Raw genomic sequence first — 17,931 nt, 5'->3', positions numbered from 1 at the left:
TGTAAAAAAGGCAAGTGGCATAATACAGATTCATTGCTTCTATTTTAGGAGGTATTCAAAATAAATATGCTCTTGATAGCTGGTCAGTATTCTCACTTAAAGAAGCAAATTAAATACTATTAAAATTTTGGGGAGGGTGTCATGGATTATAATAAATTGAAGTTTTTTTTTACCCAGATGAAATTGCTGAAGCCAAATCAGGGACTGCTACTCCACAGAGATCGGGCTCAGTTAGCAACTATCGAGCTTGCCAAAGGAATGATTCAGATGCTGAGGCTCAAGGAAAGTCCTCAGAAGCTTCTCTTACCTCATCTGTAACCTCACTTGACTCTTCTCCTGTTGACTTAACTCCAAGACCTGGAAGTCACACAATAGAATTTTTTGAGATGTGTGCAAATCTAATTAAAATTCTTGCACAGTAAACCTAAAACTTTGCTATTTCTTTGATAGCAATAAGCATGCATAATAAATCATAGCCAAATGCTTCCATTTATAATCAAGTTATACATAATTATAACTGAAGGTTGGCCTTTTGGAATGCAGTTTGCACAGGGACTGGAACATGATTAATAGTTAAAAGCATAATGTGCAGAAATGAATTAAGATAATTTTGTTCATTGTTCAGTAGGCATATAGAATAATATAATATACACAATGAATTATAGTTCTCTCAGGCTCACTTGATTTTTGGCTATTTTATATTTAGTGTATACAGGGCTTTGTCAAATATTAATTTACCATAAAGGCCTTCATGTATTAATTACGTGTTGATGTGTTATATATTTGCTTCATAAATTTATTCAATAAATATTTGCCTAGAATCCCCAGAGAACTTTATAGGTGATTTTGTTTTCTGGGCTCCTTAAATATCAAGTATCTTCAACAGTAGGGACAGCCTGGATGATTCTTCCATATCCCCTCCTTAATATTCTTAATACTCTGTAGTATATGGTAAGTCACCTTAAAGATATTGGACACATTTAAATTTTTTTCTTTCGTTTGGTAAGTCCAAAAACACACAGGACTTATATATTCAGACACTGCACTAAGTTTAATTTTACAATTTGCCCACTATATTCTGTACATAAATTGCTCTTTTTGTCACAAGAGCTGTGTTGCATATACTGTAAATAAATCATGCTGGTTTTGCCAATATCACAAAGTCCTCTGCTCATCATGTCGGTCAGTATTAAATGTATGCAAAAATTTCTAGTCATTCAATCATGTATCTTTTAAATTGATTCAGTGCATAGAACATGTCTTACAAACTATTTAAATGCTCAGATATGACTTTTTTTCCTAGACTTCATTATGGACATTTTTTAAAAGAAAAGTTGAAAGGCTGTAAGGTGATCACATGTGTATCTACCACTTAGATTCAACATTTGTTAACATTTTGCCATATATGCTTTATCAATATCTGTATATAGATACAGTTATATATATATGTGTGTGTATATATATGCGTTTTTCCCCTGAACCATTTGGATATTGCAGATATATTCATCACCCCTCAACACTTCAAGCATCTCCTAAAAAAATGATGACATTCTCCTAAAAAAACCCATAATACCATTAAAAATTAATAATTCTCTAATGCCATCTAATCATGCATATTTAGATTTCCCCTGTTGTCCTACAAATTTATTTCAAACCAGGCTCCAATTAATGTTTATACATTGCATTTGGTGTCTCCTTCATCAGTTATTACTTTATTATTATTTCGATAAAATATGGAACAGATCAGTTCGTTCTTCTAAATAGTAACATTTGCTTTGGATTTTAATTACTTTTTAAAAAGTAGCATTATGGAAACTGCCTAAAGTTGCTTAATCTTCCTAAGAGCTCTGATTTATATTTTCTTTCTCTTGCTCTTAGTATAATCCATTACATAATAGGTGTAAGAAAAAAATTTAGTCACGTCAGATAAAATTCGTATCATGTGTATGGTAATAAAAAATTACTGTGTCACCCATAATTGCCTTATACTATATTTTAACTTAAAAATTTTTTGGTATTAATTATTTTTCCATTGCAATGGAACTATCTTTTTTTCTCTTTTAAGAATCTTTGTATTGTAGTATTGTTTTTGGCACCTCTGTAACCAGATGATAATGTACTCAAATGTCGATAGCTTGCATAGTTACTGTAGTTGTAGATTTGGCTCCAGTACCCTAGAAACATGCACTGAATTCAAAAGAAAAACCTTGCTTCCTTTTGTCCAGGGCTTATTCTGTTCAACTTAGAATGTGAATGCTGTATAAAATTATAGGAGTTCCATTTAAATATAAGTTCAAACTGTATTTATAACTTGTATGTGGCCCTCTGTTTTGAGGATATTGACTTCATGTAGGCTCTAAATGCAGCATTATGTTCCTAATGTTAAGAACAGAAGACTGTATTTTTAAAGCTACAGATTTGTATATAGAACTAAGACATTGTTGTAATGTCTCTATAACCTGTTGTGGGGAGCAGGGAACAAAAGAGGAACCAATTAAATAGGACCTTCTAAAAATTGTTAATTTTGTAAACTGCTTCTTTTAAGTTATTGTGGTTCCTTTTAGTTACTGAGTTTTATTTTGAAGATATTTAAATATTGCACTTGTACAAATAGTATAATAAATGCACAGACTATTGCAGTAAATTCTTTTTTTAAGCTGGGATATTTGAAATGACAACTTTTGGTTGAGTATGTCAAGGTTGCATCAGAATTTTCAGAAATTTACTGTGGTTTGCAAATTTTTACTAATTGAAGATGTAAGGGAGTCAATGCAAATGATTTTTAATCTTTTTTTATTATCTTTTCAGCAATTTATATTTTTTGTGATTTTATGCAACCATATTTTTACTTTGTCTTGACAACTGAAAGATGTATAAGGTTTTTGCCAGAAATGTACTGTATACATAGTTTTAAATATAACAGATTTTACTGATATGTAAAATTTTTGCCATTAAAATAAATGATTTCTCACTGAGAGGAACTTTTCTACCAGGTTGGGGGATATGGGAGCTTAATATATCATATCTAATTTAAAATAATTTCACTGAAATAAACTCCATTGCTTTTACTTTGATTATATTTTTTCTTTGGATGGTTCTGTAGTTTTTCAGAGTTTTAAATGATTTTGTACAAAAAGTCCTGCCCTCTCACCCTGCCCCACCCCCTACTTTTTGACCTTGTAGGGATACCATTCACACTGAATTAATGACTGGTGTACTATTGGTGGATGTAGAACTCCATGAACCTTTGGAATGAAAGAAAAATTGTATTTAAATCTTTTCCCCTTAACTCCTTCCATCTCCCCCATCCACAACAGAAATCATATTTTCATCGTGAGTTCTCTTCACTGATGAATGAAAGTCCACATAAAACATAACTATAAATTGGTAGTATGGTAGAAATCAATCTATGTGGTATAATATTTCTGAGACTTGTTCATGTATGTCTTGACCAGAGTATATTTAAGGATACAATTTAAAATACTTTGATTTGGAAAATGGATAATAAAGAAAAACATCATTTTTCATCGGCTTACAATGTGCTTAACTTTTTTAACTTACGGGAAAACTACATGGAAAAAAAAGGCACTTGCTATGGCCGACCATCTGTGCCCCTTTTAAACAATGTGCCTAAAGTATAGTGCTTGAACAAATTTTAGCACTTGAACGTGGTGATTTTTGTCTCATCTAAATTAGTGAGTTTTTGTTTCATCTAAAAATTAACCACCTGAACAAAATATTAAGTTATATACAACAAAAATCAGAGCAGTTATCTTTGGTTGCTAACATTAGATTTGGTTAGAATTCCACTACTGTTAGAATTCAATCAGTATGAAATCTTACACGGCATTGTTGGCAGGGCTTGTGTTAGATTGCTGACATTCTGCACCCTTAAAATAGCTTGATAATTTGAACAGAACACGGTACTAGACTGTTAGGAACAGCACACAGATTGTTCTTTTAGGGAACTTAATTACTCTTAAGTACCCTGACTGAACAAAATTGTACAAGAAATTCTCATCTGAAAAATAGTTATTGAACTGTTCTATTTATTGTAAACAAATAGGCTGTCTATTTATTGTGGATGACAATAAACATTAACTATGACAAATGTAGAGGATTTCTAGCAACTTGGAAGATGATCATGTCTATACAGACAGCATGGGAAATTATTAAATATATAAATAGATGCATTATGATCATAGACCAAAGTAAGTAGGAAAGTGGTGGGTGAAGTGTGAAAACTTAGTGTTGGAGGTCGCCTTTACTAGGGTAGAGTGGATCAAGATTAAGTTATTTGAGAGATTTAGGAAAGACTCCTTTTAGAAAGGGGTACAGCTTCGAGCACCGTTTAATTATTTTACTCTGCAAACTATATTCCCTCATAAGGCAACTATGAACCAAGCACTACAAATGTGACCATAAGGCATAAATCCTGCTCCGAATGCCTTGTTAGGGAGATATATATATATTTTTAAAGCGTTTTATAGAGGTATAACATACATAAAAGTGCACAAATCATAAAATATTGGGCTTGATGTATTTTCAGTGTTTTAGGTTTGCAATGAACATGGCCATGTAAACCTCTAACCCAGATGAATTAACATTGCCACCACCTTAGTAGTGCTTTTTTATTAATATCAGAGGTGATATAATATCAGAAGTGGTATACTATCACTTCTGCCCTATCCTACAGGCAACACAGAACAATCCTGGTATGACGTGGGAAGGAACTACATAAGAGTATGAATGCCAGGATTAGGGATCCTGGAGGTTGGCTACCACAATTGCATATTGCTCATTTTGAAAAAATTGGTTCACTTCCACAGTTCTTACCAATTTGAAACATTTAATCCAACAATACATTATAAATAAAAATCGCATCTGATACCACCACTGATCTCATTGGAAAAATCTGAAAGTAATGGGAAGCTGGCAAGATCACTGTGGCAAATACATGTTTTCCAGAATGATGATTTTTGCTTAAATTCTTGAATTTTATCATTGGTAACTGTCCATTGTTTTCCTTGATGTAAGAGGCTCCCTTTGTTCATTTTCACGCAAAGGCCTGTCAGACCCAAGCCTGAAAACCAGCAGGGGTGTCGGCCCTTCTAAGTAAAAATTGTATTCCACAAAGAAAGCATCTACTTCAGTTTATAACGCAATTTCACGAGTGCTTTTATCTTGACATCATACTTCAATATACAGCAAAAGTACTTTGTACCTCCCATTTTTGTCACACTATTAAAAAAATGTGTGTACTCAAGGGCCATTTTAATAAAATAATTTTTACTGCTTCTTCAAGGACATCGAGGGACTGCATCTTCTTTTTCTTACAATGAGTGTGTACAGTGGTGGAGAATACAATGACTACTAGTACAGCTTGGTAGCATTGCCCTGATTCGGGCTGAGGTGCCAGTGGTTTTAGGCACCATTGCTTTTGCACTCTCAGCGCAAATGTCAACATTGTGAAAAAGGTAAATGATGTCTTCATGTTAGTATGAAAACAGGGATAGTTTTGACTTTGAAAGGATCTTGACGACCCTCCCGGGTTCTGAGGATCACCTTTGGAGAATGCTTGCTCCCCATCAGTGGTTCTCAATGGGGTAGGGGTTGGGGGTCCATCTTTTTCCCAGGGACATTTTCTCATGTCTGGAGACATTTTTGCTTGTCACAGCTGGTGGGGTGGGAGGGGATGCTAATGGCATCCAGTGGGTAGAGCCCAGGGATGCCACTAAACACCCTGCCCCGCAAAGGAGAGGCCCCCTTCTAACAAAGAATCATCCCGTTGGAAATGTTACATCCTTGAGGTTGAGAAAAACTGGTCTACAAAAATGATCCACAGAGACATTGAGAAATCAAAACGATCTTAATTTTTCAATTTCCTAAACACTTCCCTGTATTACATGTCTCCACTTTTTTTTAATTTTCAAGACAGCTACTTTCGGGCCATAATTCTTTCTTCTTTAGAGAAATTGAGTCCAACATTTTGCGGGTTTTTTTCCCCAACGGTTGAGCCACGGCCGTACCCTTTTTCACTCGGGTTGGCCTCTGTCTTCAGCGTCTGGACGACCTCATCAACTAGGTTGTAAACTCCTTTAGGGAGAGTCGTGAGTCAATGCTCTGGATTCCCCCAAACCGTTTTCCCGGGCCTCTTCTGCTTTACCTGCTGACTGGATGGACCTCGTGGTACCGCCAGGGCTGTCCTCTCCGCGCGCACTCAGCCGGCGCAGCCGCAGTTTCCCGCGCTCCCGAGCTGTGGGCGCCCGCGCGCCGACGCTCTCGGCTGCCGGTAGAGGGCGCTCCCGGCCCGGGCGGCCCGGACTACCAGCCTCGGAGGGTAATAATGGGGTAGGGGCGGCCGCAGTGACTTCTGGGATTTGTGGTCCCGGGGAAAGGATTGCGGAAGAGAAAAGCGCTAAGAGTCGTCTCTTCCCTGCCAGCTTCTCTGGACTGTTCGCACGCCCCAGATCGGACAACCCCCTATCTTGGGACACCCTGCACCTACGGCAAGCAGGTGGGAGGTCGGGCGCGGTAACTTCCGTTTCCGGTGGGCAAAGGGCAAGCGGAATGTAAACACAGGACCCGGGGAATGGTCATCAGGTAACAGGGATTACGGGTCTGTGGTGGAAGCGGGAGGAAGTTGAGGGAAGCGAGGCTTGTGGGTCTTGGGGTAACGGGAGAAAGGAGCTTCAGAAGTCGGAGTTAAGGCCCACCGCGGGTGTGGCAGAGCCGGGACGCTAAGGTTGGTCTCTAGGGACCAGCAAGTCTGGGGATCGGGCCCTCCCTGGCACCCGCGCCCGGGGCGGCTTCCGAGGCGGGCGGTGCGGCTTTGACCCGTCCTGAGCGGCGGGAGGAGCGGAAGCGGCCTGGCTTTGCCCCCAGCGTGGCAGGGGCCCGCGGCCGCGGGCGGGGCTGTGAACTCGCGGGTGACGTCCTGGGCAGCCTTTATGAACTTCGCTCTTCTTTACTGTTGTGCAAAATGAGGGGAAATGCTAATGCTGGTTTCTCTTGTGCGGTAACATTTTCGGGTAAATCGGTTCTTGAATTCCTCACCTCCGACTACATCCCTATACCCGGAAGGATGCTGTTTTCATTACCTGTTTGTGTTCATCAGGTTTCTCGTCTTGGGTGCTGCATTTTACGTCGCAGTGAAGAGAAGCATTCTCTAGCTTGTGGCAGGGTATAATGTCTGTATTATTAGAGTTCCCACACTTCTTGGTCCCTCACATTGCCAGCTTGGAAACTTGAAGCCAAAAAACTTAATCATCCTCATCCTTGTCACCTTTAGGGACAGTCATAAATACAAGACTTCTTTCTTATCTTGACTTATTCTGTTATCTCGTGAGACCTTCCTAACGATCCATTCTCTCATGTTGTTCTCCTTCTGGGCCTCCGGACTTCTGTTCCTTAGTAACCACACTTACATTTTCAGCCATTTCTTGGTTCTTTCCCTCAGTTACTTGCAGTCATCTTCAAACAGAGGAAACTCATTCTCCTCTATTATAATGGGTCTGGGGAGAGAGTTTGACGTTGTCCTGATTCCCTAGTATAGCTTATAATCCATTACTCCTACACGCTTTTCTAGAAATCTCTGCTCCTGTGGAAAGCATGTGGTTTACCCATATCAACCTGTACATTTCTTGATTGCTATAATTTGTTGGTACTTTGTCATATTCATTAAGAACTTAGGCACATGACCCACAATTTTCTTACCCCTCCAAAATCTGCCATTATCTTGAGCCTTTCCATGTTAGTGACCTCATAGCCAACCTCAGTTTTTTTGTCTCCTTCATTCTAGTGGTTACTTATACTTTACTTCAGCATGTGCATCAGTGATAAAGATCTTGATATCTGCTAGAACTTACTTGCTGTTTCATTTCTCTCCTTCCCTTACTCCCACAATGCCCATTCTTTGATAGTTTGATGGAGACCTCTGGTTCATTGCTTTTCCTTATCTCGATAGTTGATCAGTCAGTTGATCATAATCTTCTTGGGGTTATAGGCTCCTTTAAGAATGGAATGAAAGCTTAGAGACTCTTGTGCAGATTGCACAGGAGCATATAAAAATGTATATAGAATTCCAAGGGTTTCTCAGTATCTTTAAACCCATCCATGTAACTAGCAAGAGCTCTCTATCCCTCAGCAAATCCCTTCTCTAAATAAATATTTGGTCAGTTCTTCCAGGGTTTCCTTTAACTTTGTTCCATCAGTTATGCTGTCTTGCTTAGCCCTTACATTTGTATATTATTGCAGATTTACAAAATAGTTTAACATTTCTTATCATTCTGATTAACCTTATAGTTCTGTGAATTAAGTCATTTCCTAAGTTTGAATCTTTCAGAAACTTTTTTTATGGAAAATTTCAAACATATATGAAAGGAAAGAGGAAAGTACAAAGAATCCTGTGTACTCACCACCTAACTTCATTGCTTATCAACTCAAAGCAATCTTTTTATCTATATCTCTCTTCTATTGCACTCCCCACTCCCGCTGATTACTTTGAAGCAATTCCTAGGTATCGTGTAATTCCATGTAAAATATTTTAATATGTATTCCTAAAAGATAAGCACTCTTTTTATCAACATAGTCACAATACTGTTATACCAAAAAAAAGAAAAGCAGGAACTTCTTAATATTATCAAATATGAAATCATTGTTCTGATTTCCCCTATTATTTCATAAAGGTTTCCTCCCCATTGGCTTGTTTGAACCTGTAGCTAAGCAAGCTCCACACATTATATTTGATTTGTGTGTTTCTTAAGTCTCACTTTTCCTTTTTTCTTGAAGAAACCTGGCAGTTATTTCTTGAAGAAGCCGGTTTTTTCTTTAGTTTCTGTTTCTTGCTGTCTGCATCTCTGACATCTTATTTAGCATGCTCATCTGTATCCCATATTTCTTTTAAACTGGTAGAGGTTTGATCTGATTGAGCTTTAATTTTTGGCAGAAGTACTTCATGGATGCTGTGTCACTTCCATCAGGAGATACAGTTGTGGACTTGTCTTTCTTTATGATGTTAGCAGCCTTCAGTGATTATTGCCTAGATCCACTATTTTAATTAGGGGTCAAAAAATGATGACAGTCTAATTCTGTTATCCTTTCTTTACCTATTTGTTGGAATACTTCTATAAAAGGCCAAGTTTGAAATTTAAAGCTCTTTCCTTGTAATTTTTCCAGAATGGCTTCCTTTGGATGGAAAAGGAAGATTGGTGAGAAGGTCTCAAAGGTCACTTCCCAGCAGTTTGAAGCTGAAGCTGCTGATGAGAAGGATGCAGTTGAGAATGATGAAGGGAACTGGCTTCATGCCGTTAAACGGAGGAAAGAAATTCTCCTTGAAGGCTGTGCTGAGAAAAGTAAACAACTGAAGGACGAAGGAGCCACTTTGGCTGAAAATAAAAGGTATGTTTTTAGAGTTTTCTTTTCGAGAACAGTTTTGGTCTTTGGTAGGACAGAATACTCCTCAGATCATCCAGAGATCTACAGTCAGGCCTTTGTGCCTTTGACTGGTATCTCCCTTGTGGTGCTGAAGAGTTTGAGAAATTAAAAGTACAAGAACAAGAAGCACTTTTTAAAAATTCTTTTCTTTGTTCTTTATCTTCTTTTTTTCTTTTTTTTCTATTGGTAAGGATGGTTATAAGATTCCTTGTTTATCATTTTTGTCATAATTGAGTCAAAGTTGAGGAACCAGCATTTTTGTTTCTAGGCATGTTATTATTTTTGATTCTGGGAGTAATCTTATTAATGCATTTTAATATTAAACATAAAATAATGCTTAAGCTATAATATATTAGCACCTCAAATTGCGAGTGAATGGTAGACAATAAATCAAGGACAACTAACAGCTTAACGGCCTAATGTTAGATTGTGAATTCTCATTTGCAGTGTTTTAGGCAAAGATTTTTCTGTTGTAGAACTTTGCAAGATTGGCCATTCTGTCTTAGTCAGAAGAAAACCAACTATAAATTTTCCACTTTTATGAAATCATTTTCAGAACATCCATAAAACATCTTTAGAAGTTCCTGTAAATGCCTGTTAAAAGTTCATTAACTTTGTTGTTTTTATCTTTTTCTCTAGACCACACTAGTGTGTAGAAGGGAAAAGCTATTCAGTTATTGCCATGGGATTCCCTCTGAATTTCCTGTGGTAGATGAGAGATACCAACTTTGTGTATAAACAAAATAACTCATTTTTTTTTTCAGCATGTCAAAACACTGAGTCATTTCACTGAAATCAGCTGGATTGGATGCTTTATTTTGAATGGAGAACATTGTGAGATGATTAAGTTTTTTAGCTATTTAGCATTTGTTTTTGGAGTAATGTATACACAGCTTTAAAAGATAACAGAATTAAAGGAATCTGGTAGAAATAAGTCGTTCGGCTACTCTAAGCCAAAAATAAATAGAAATAATGGTTTAAAAATATCTAAGAGACTATTCAATTGATTGAAAGTAATATAAGGAGTAGGAAATAATATAAGGAAGAATAGTGAAGTTAAATTAAGAAAAATAAAACTCAGTCCCTGTCTTCCAAACCAACTTAAACCACCATCATTTTCACTACATTTTTAGCCACACTGGCCTTCCCTGTGTTTTTGAACACAGTTCTTAATACAACTTTGTCTTATGACTCCGTCTGAAAAGCTCTTATTTCCTGTGTTCTGATGTCTGTCGTCTTGTCCTTCAGATCTCTGCTCACATGTTCTCTTCTCAGCAAACCCCTCCCTGACTACCCAGCAACCCCGTACTCCCTCTTCCTCCATTACATCAGCCTTTTTTATTGTTTCTTAAATATTTATTTATTTATTTGGCTGCATTGGGTCTTAGTTGCGGCTCGTGGGCTTCTCTAATTGTGGCGTGTGGGCTTAGTTGACCCGTGGCATGTGGGATCTTAGATCCCTGACCAGAGATCGAACATGCGTCCCTTGCATTGGAAGGCAGATTCTTAACCACTGGACCACCAGGGAAGTCATGTTTTTTTTGTTGTTGTTGTTGTTGTTGTTGTTTTTTCCGGTACTCGGGCCTCTCACTGCTGTGGCCTCTCCTGTTGCAGAGCACAGGCTCCGGACGCGCAGGCTCAGCGGCCGTGGCTCACGGGCCCAGCCGCTCCGCGGCATGTGGGATCTTCCCAGACCGGGGCACGAACCTGTGTCCCCTGCATCGGCAGGCGGACTCTCAACCACTGCGCCACCAGGGAGGCCCTGTTGTTGTTGTTTTTTAAAGATTTTTAAACTTCTAGGACTTCCCTGGTGGTCCAACGGTTAAGACTCTGCTGTTCCACTGCAGGGGGTACTGGTTCGATCCCTGGTCAGGGAACTAAGATTGCACGTGCCGTATGGTGTGGCCAAGAAAAAAAAAAACGAATTTTAAACTTCTATTTTGTGATTAGGTGAAAGGAATACTAGTCAAATAAACCTTACAAATGAAATGAAAAATAAAATTCTTTACTCATGACTTACGTGTATGTTTCTAAATCTGTGTTTCAAAGGATATCATTAAGTTGATCTCAACTATCGTGACAGATCAGGAAGTAAATTAGTTGCTAGGGTGGCAGTTATTGGTTCAGGAACAGTATTAGACATTTATTGATGTACCAATTTCTATAAAATGAGTCAACTTTTAAGAAATGTGTAATGTCATCATTAAAATATAACATCAAATATCCATTCATCCATCCATCCTTCTTTAAAAAAAACATTCAAAGAGAGGTAAGATATATTATCAGACTTTAAGGAGCTCAGCCTTTGGTAAGATGCACAGAATACAGATAATTATCAATACATTGCAGAGTAGTGTATGTAGTAAGACAGGTTAGTTCATACAGAATATTTCAGAATCAAAGGGAATGGAGCCACCAGTTCTGTCTGGTATATCGAGGAAGTTCTGACAGATAAGTTCAATCTTCAGCTGGGTTTCAAAGAAGGAGTAGTATTTTGCCAAACCAATAGTGGTGGGAAGCATTTCAAGAAAGTGGGAACAGAATGTGGAGATGCAAAGAATTTTCCTAAACATGTAAAAGAAATTGTTTTACATGTTTAGGAAGATTCTATCAACTTGGTATTGCTGGAGCAAAGAAATACAAATAAGTTTGCAGTAAATACTGCTGAAGAAAAAAAACTAGACTGTGATCTCTTTATATGCAACAGTAAGACCCTTTTCATTATATTCTATTGGCAATGGTGAAAAGTAATTTTATGACTTTAAAAAAGTAATGAAAAACCACAGTCACATCAGCATATTAAATCTTCTTATAGTATTTCTCCCTTTTTGAAGTTACCTTCTACGCTTATTTAGTTGTTTATATTTAGTTGTCTTTCTTCTGTAGAAATGTAATCTCCAGGAATGTAGGGACTTTGTCTAGACAGACTTTTGTCCTCTACCTTCAGCTCTTAGACCAATTTGTGGTACTTCCCAGGCCCTCAGTAAATATTTATTGAAAATTTATAAGGCTGCTGTGTTTTGCTATATTACGGCTAACTAGGTTTTTGTGGATTAACTACCATCTATTGCATTGTACTATAGGAATATATATTTTAAACTCCAGATTAGAACACAGTATTCTGAGAACATATTTTATTTCATATCCCATCCACAAAGGACCTTTGGGAATAGAATTTTCCTATCTGTATGAGAATATAACACTTGAAAATTATTGTTCTTTTCTGAGTCTTATTCCTTTCCCTATAACCTATGATGGTAAGGATTAAGTAATAAAATATGGAACAGCTTTGAACTTGGAATGAGTAATAATCCTTAGAATGGTAGAGAAGTAGGGATGCCCCTGGAGGAATTGCTAAAGAAGGAGAGAGGGAGGAGGGAGCACCTTCTATTTCCTGGGATGCATTCTTTTGCCTCCTTGTGATTTTCTTCATTTTTGCCCTCAGGATTCTCTTATTTAGTTTTATTTAGCACAGAGAGAGTTTTCGGAACACGTTGACTATGCATGATCCAAGTGTGTTAATGTCAGTCTTCCTCCAAAGGAGGCATAGTTCTTGAGCATCAGAGTCTCCTGTTGTCCAGTTTATTCCGTTAGTAAGAAACTATAACTGCTCTTAGAAAAATTTGGTTTGCAGTGGAATGGTTTTTAAATTCTGAAGTTCTACCTTGTAGTATTCATGATTCTTTGTAACAGGAGACTAGTTTGCTTTTCTACGCAAGCCCTAAGTAATGTTGGTGCCTTATAGAGACAGTATAGTAAGTCTAGTGGTTACGAGTGTGGATTCTGAAGTTATTTTAACTCCGCTCAGATCCTAGTTTTATCATTTATATCTGTATAAACTTGGGGCACATTCTTAACCTTTCAAGGGTCAATTTCTAGTTTCCTTATATTAAAATGGTGACACTTATCTCATAGACTATGGGAGTATTAAAGAGCAAGTCCATGTAAAAGAGTTTAGCATGCCACCTAGCACCTAGTAAGCACTCAGTAAATACACTTTAGGTAATTTATTTTAAGATTTTATATGTGATTGGTAGATTTCATGCAGTATTAAAGTTTTTTTAATAAGTTATTTTGTTCAAACAGCTTTTTCTTGAATTAATTCTAACTAGGATATATCTTCTCAAGAATCACAGTGTGGGTCCCAGCTTTGATATGTTGGCTTTTAAGGTTTCAACCACTAGATGGTGATATTTGATTGTGTGGCTAAGTGGCTTCATTTTTTTTCTTGTGAGTATTAGTGTGTATGTGTGTGAAGCTAGAATATAATTAGAATTTACCATGAATTTTGTTCCTTGTCTAGAAGAGCATACTTACCAAAGTGAACTTGAAGGTGACCTGGCTGTGTGAAACACGTTCCGTTGAGTGCCAACCTGAATATATTTAATGACTGTGATCTTGCCTCTTATTCTTTGCAAGAGAATAGATGCAGTCAGTGTAGAATGCCTTTATTTTCTCACAACCACATCTCCTAATCTGAGTGCATCTGCATCCAAGCCATCTGCATTCACTGTGTTGTAATGAAGTGCCCCTTCTTTTTTCAAAGGCCCACCCCTCCACTTGTGCGCTAGACTTCATCTCTCTTGCCTTTTCAGGATTATTGTTCCTAAAACCCCCTTTCATTTTGATGTCATCTGTTGTCTTTTCTCTCTCTCTCTCTTTTTTTACCCTATTTTTGTTTTACTGAATTATAGTTGATGTATAATATTATATAAGTTACAGGTGTACAATATAGTGATTCACAAGTTTTGAAGGTTATACTTCATTTGTTATTATAAAATAATGGCTGTATTCCCTGTGTTGTATGCATAATAGTTTGTGCCTTCTATTCCCCTACCCCTTATTGCCCCCCACCCCCCGCGGCTCCCTCTCACTGGTACACAGACATACCCTGATAGCATCCATTTAAAAACCTTCCCTTGACTCCACACAGCCTACCATTTCTTTGCTCCCTCTTCACAACAAACTCCATTTCTTGATGAATCATCCTCTCAGTCCATTCCAGTCAAGTTGCTGTCCCCGCTAATCCACTGAAACCACCCTTCTAAAGGTTGTTGATGACCTCCATGTTGTCAAATCCCGTCTTCATGTCTTGGTTCTCATTTAGTATGCCTCTTGGTATTCCACACAGCTGAGCACTCCCTTCTTAAATATATTGCCCTCTAATCTGCAACACCACACTCTCATGAGTTTCCTTTTGTGTCAGTGTCCACTGCTTGTTCATCTTCTTTGCTTGCTGTTTTCTTTTGCTCGTTTTCATTTTCTAACTATTAGTGGGCCACAGTATTTAGACAATAACTTTTTTCTTTTCCATATACGTTCTTGTCCTTCTTGAACCTATGTAGTCTCTTACTTTCGGTACCATCTCTATGCCAATCACTACAGCCTGCAGTGCTGTCCTCCCACCTCAATTCCAGACCCTCTGTCTCCCATGCTTGCTTTATACCCACTCGGATGTCTAATTAGTATCTCAAACTTAACATGTACTGAGCTGAACTTTTGATTTTTCTCCCCAACATCTTGTCCTTTCCAGTCTTGCCCATGTCAGTAATAAAAGGTGCCACCATTTACCCAGTTACTGAAGCCCAAAAGCCAGGAGTCATCTCTGCTGGTTTATGTGCCATTCCAGAGCTAATAAGCCCCACTCAACTCCAAAACCCTGCTCTTGAGACAGCTCATGGTATTCTTTTTTTAAATGTTTTTTTAAAATTGAAGCGTAGTTGATTTACAATGTTGTGTTAGTTTCAGGAATACAGCAGAGGTATTCAGTTTATGTATATATATATTTTTTCAGATTATTTTTCATTATAGGTTCTTACAAATATTCTTATTACCATAAAGTCCTGGCAGCTGCTGCTGTCAGCACAGACCAGAGAGTCCCTATGTACGGTGCTAACTGATAATGAAAGACCATCACACCTTGACACTGGCCAGGTTGGACCTATAGGTGCTTCAGAGGCACTGGGTCACACACCCAGAAGTGTGAGTGGGTTAAAGCCTTGTGGGGCTGACTTTGATCTAGGGGAGACAGGATATGGGAGGGAGGCTGCAGATAAATTCTTTTTCCTCCTTTCGCCACTGGACTGTTTCCAATACAAAGAGGTTTCATACTGTCTCTGAAGTTCTACAAGATTAACAATCATCTGTGTTTGTTTTAAAGCTGTTGTCAGCTTAACATATGCCTTATATTTATTCTCCCTCCTTCCTGCCGCACTTTTCTTTCTTTTTTTTCCCCCTTGGATCCTACTCCCCACACAGCGTTAGCCTATAAGCTTAGGCCTCAGGCTTTTTTTCCCAGGTAACCCAAGGTAAGATATCATCCTGGATTCCTTTCTTTTTTTCACTCCTCATATCCAATCCCAGTTGAGATGATTTTACTTTTTAATGTATTCTAAATCACTTTTATCCTCCCTTCTGTTTTCATGGCTGTCATCCTAGTCTAATCTACTGTCAGCTCTCACCTAGATTCCTCTGGTAGTCTCCTAACTAACAGGCCTCTCTGTGCTCATTCTTACACCCCCACAGTTCGTTCTCCTCCCCTGGGCCTGACTGATCTTTTCAAAATGTAAAGCAATTCATGTCTCTGTGTTGCATGGAAACTTTATGGATTCATCACTCATACAGTGAAATCCACACTCACAACTATGGGCTACGTTTCACGATCATGGCTTTGGACTACCTCTCTGGCCTCGCAATCCCCTTCCTCCTTCTTCTATAGCCATGCTCGTTTTCTTTTCTTTTTTCTTTTTTGCGGTGCGCGGGCCTCTCACTGTTGTGGTCTCTCCCGTTGCGGAGCACAGGCTCCAGGTGCGCAGGCTCAGCGTCCATGGCTCACGGGCCCAGCCGCTCCGCGGCATGTGGGATCCTCCCGGACCGGGGCACAAACCCGTGTCCCCTGCATCGGCAGGCGGGCTCTCAACCACTGTGCCACCAGGGAAGCCCTCGTTTTCTTTTCTTGCCTCAAAAAAATGGGGTGTTTGATCCTGCCTTGGGCTCTTCGTTTGTCTGGAATGAACTTCTCCAGATTTTCCATTGGCTGGCAGCTTTTTGTCATTCAGCTCTCAGCTCAGATGCCTTCCCAGAGAGACCCTTTCTGACCATGCATTCACCCCCTATCACATCCATCCATGTGTTTTTCATCATGGCACTTAACCATGTTTTAACTTACGTTTGTTGTCTTTCTGTGCCTTCTTCACACACATACACTGTCTAGAATGTAAGCTCTAGAAGAATCGTAGGGTCCTTTTATATCTTATTGAATGCGGCATCCTCAGTACCTGGAATACTACCTGACCCAGAGTAGGAGTCTGCTCTGATGCTCAATAAACATTTATTAAATGAATAAGCTGGTAACTGTTTAGCTCATTAAACTTGATGCTACAGTAAATTACAAATATAATTGGGAGCAAAGTAGCTAAACACCTTGATATTTCTATCTTGTGATAAGCATGCTGACTTATTTGGCTTAATCACCAGCTGTTCTTTTTTTTTTAATTTATTAAAAAAAATTTTTAACATCTTTACTGGAGTATAATTGCTTTACAATGGTGTGTTAGTTTCTGCTATATAACAAAGTGAATCAACAGCTATACATATACATATATCCCCATAGTTCCTCCCTCTTGCGTCTCCCTCCCACCCTCCCTATCCCACTCCTCTAGGTGGTCACAAAGTCAGCTCGGTGCTTTGTGACCAGCTGTTCTTTACCTCAGTGTAGGGTATTATCTCACCCCACCCTTGGGCAGTCCCTGGAACTATTCACTCTGCTTCCTTCTTTGTGCTAGTTTGGTTGCATACTGTTAAGGTTGTCTTTAAACTGGCTGAATCAGACTTTGGTCACTTATTAACCATAGTGACTTTAAACCAAGTTTTTATCTTTTAATGTTTCCTATCGAGCAGCTGCAGTAGGGCTATGCCTGTTCGGTCTGTTCCAAACCAAAGTTGAATTAAGAGATACGCTTTGGAGCTTACGAGAGACCATTGATTTATTAGGTGCCAAGTTTCCTGTGATCCAAAAGTGGAGGAACTAGATGGTGCCACCTTTTATTTGTAGGCCAGGAGAAGTAAATCAAAGAGGAAATGAGAAATGAGGGAGGGGAGGGAATTCACCAATCCGACAGTAGTGAAGTAAATGCCCACCAGTTCTTGCTTCTCTTTAGCCAGTGGAAAGCAGCTCAGTTGTTCCTTTAAACCTTTGTCTGCCTTGGTGAACAAAGCACGTTTCATTTGGCAGTGCCTCTGCTAACAGCAGTGGCTATGTTTTCAAAACCAAAACAGTGCAACGGGGAGAGGCCATGTTTCTTTTTGCCTCAGATCTGTGTCTTTGCACAGATTTGCACATGTGTGTTTGTATGTGTGGGCATGTTTGCATGCCTGCCTAATGAAAAGAGAAAACAGAACTAGGGATGGTCAGTGTCATCTTGAACTTCTTGGTTTATTTTGTACTTTGGGACAACTTAAACTTAGGTGCATAAGCAGCTTTGTGGCAGTGGGTGG

At 38.6% G+C, this 17,931-nt stretch overlaps 2 protein-coding genes across 4 annotated transcripts in view; both read left to right on the top strand.

Moving 5' to 3' along the window:
- Nucleotides 1–430, top strand: part of PRKAA1 (protein kinase AMP-activated catalytic subunit alpha 1) — a 42,328-nt gene extending 41,898 nt beyond the window's left edge. The window contains exon 9 of the mRNA XM_060092842.1: nucleotides 178–430. Within this exon, the coding sequence (XP_059948825.1) occupies nucleotides 178–422 (245 nt within the window). The 3' untranslated portion in view covers nucleotides 423–430. The remainder of the gene's footprint in view (nucleotides 1–177) is intronic.
- Nucleotides 431–6,354: 5,924 nt separating this feature from the next.
- TTC33 (tetratricopeptide repeat domain 33) overlaps nucleotides 6,355–17,931 on the top strand; it is a 32,935-nt gene continuing 21,358 nt past the window's right edge. Inside the window, exons 1-2 of one of the 3 annotated variants that reach the window (XM_060092839.1) lie at nucleotides 6,355–6,517; nucleotides 9,178–9,399. In XM_060092839.1, coding sequence (XP_059948822.1) covers nucleotides 9,179–9,399 — 221 coding nt within the window. In that variant the 5' untranslated portion in view covers nucleotides 6,355–6,517; nucleotide 9,178. The other 2 variants (XM_060092838.1, XM_060092840.1) reach the window with 2 other exon arrangements.

Source organism: Mesoplodon densirostris, chromosome 3, assembly GCF_025265405.1.
Source record: "Mesoplodon densirostris isolate mMesDen1 chromosome 3, mMesDen1 primary haplotype, whole genome shotgun sequence".
NCBI classification, from domain to species: Eukaryota; Metazoa; Chordata; class Mammalia; order Artiodactyla; family Ziphiidae; genus Mesoplodon; species Mesoplodon densirostris.
This window is presented reverse-complemented; position numbering and strand designations above follow the sequence as displayed.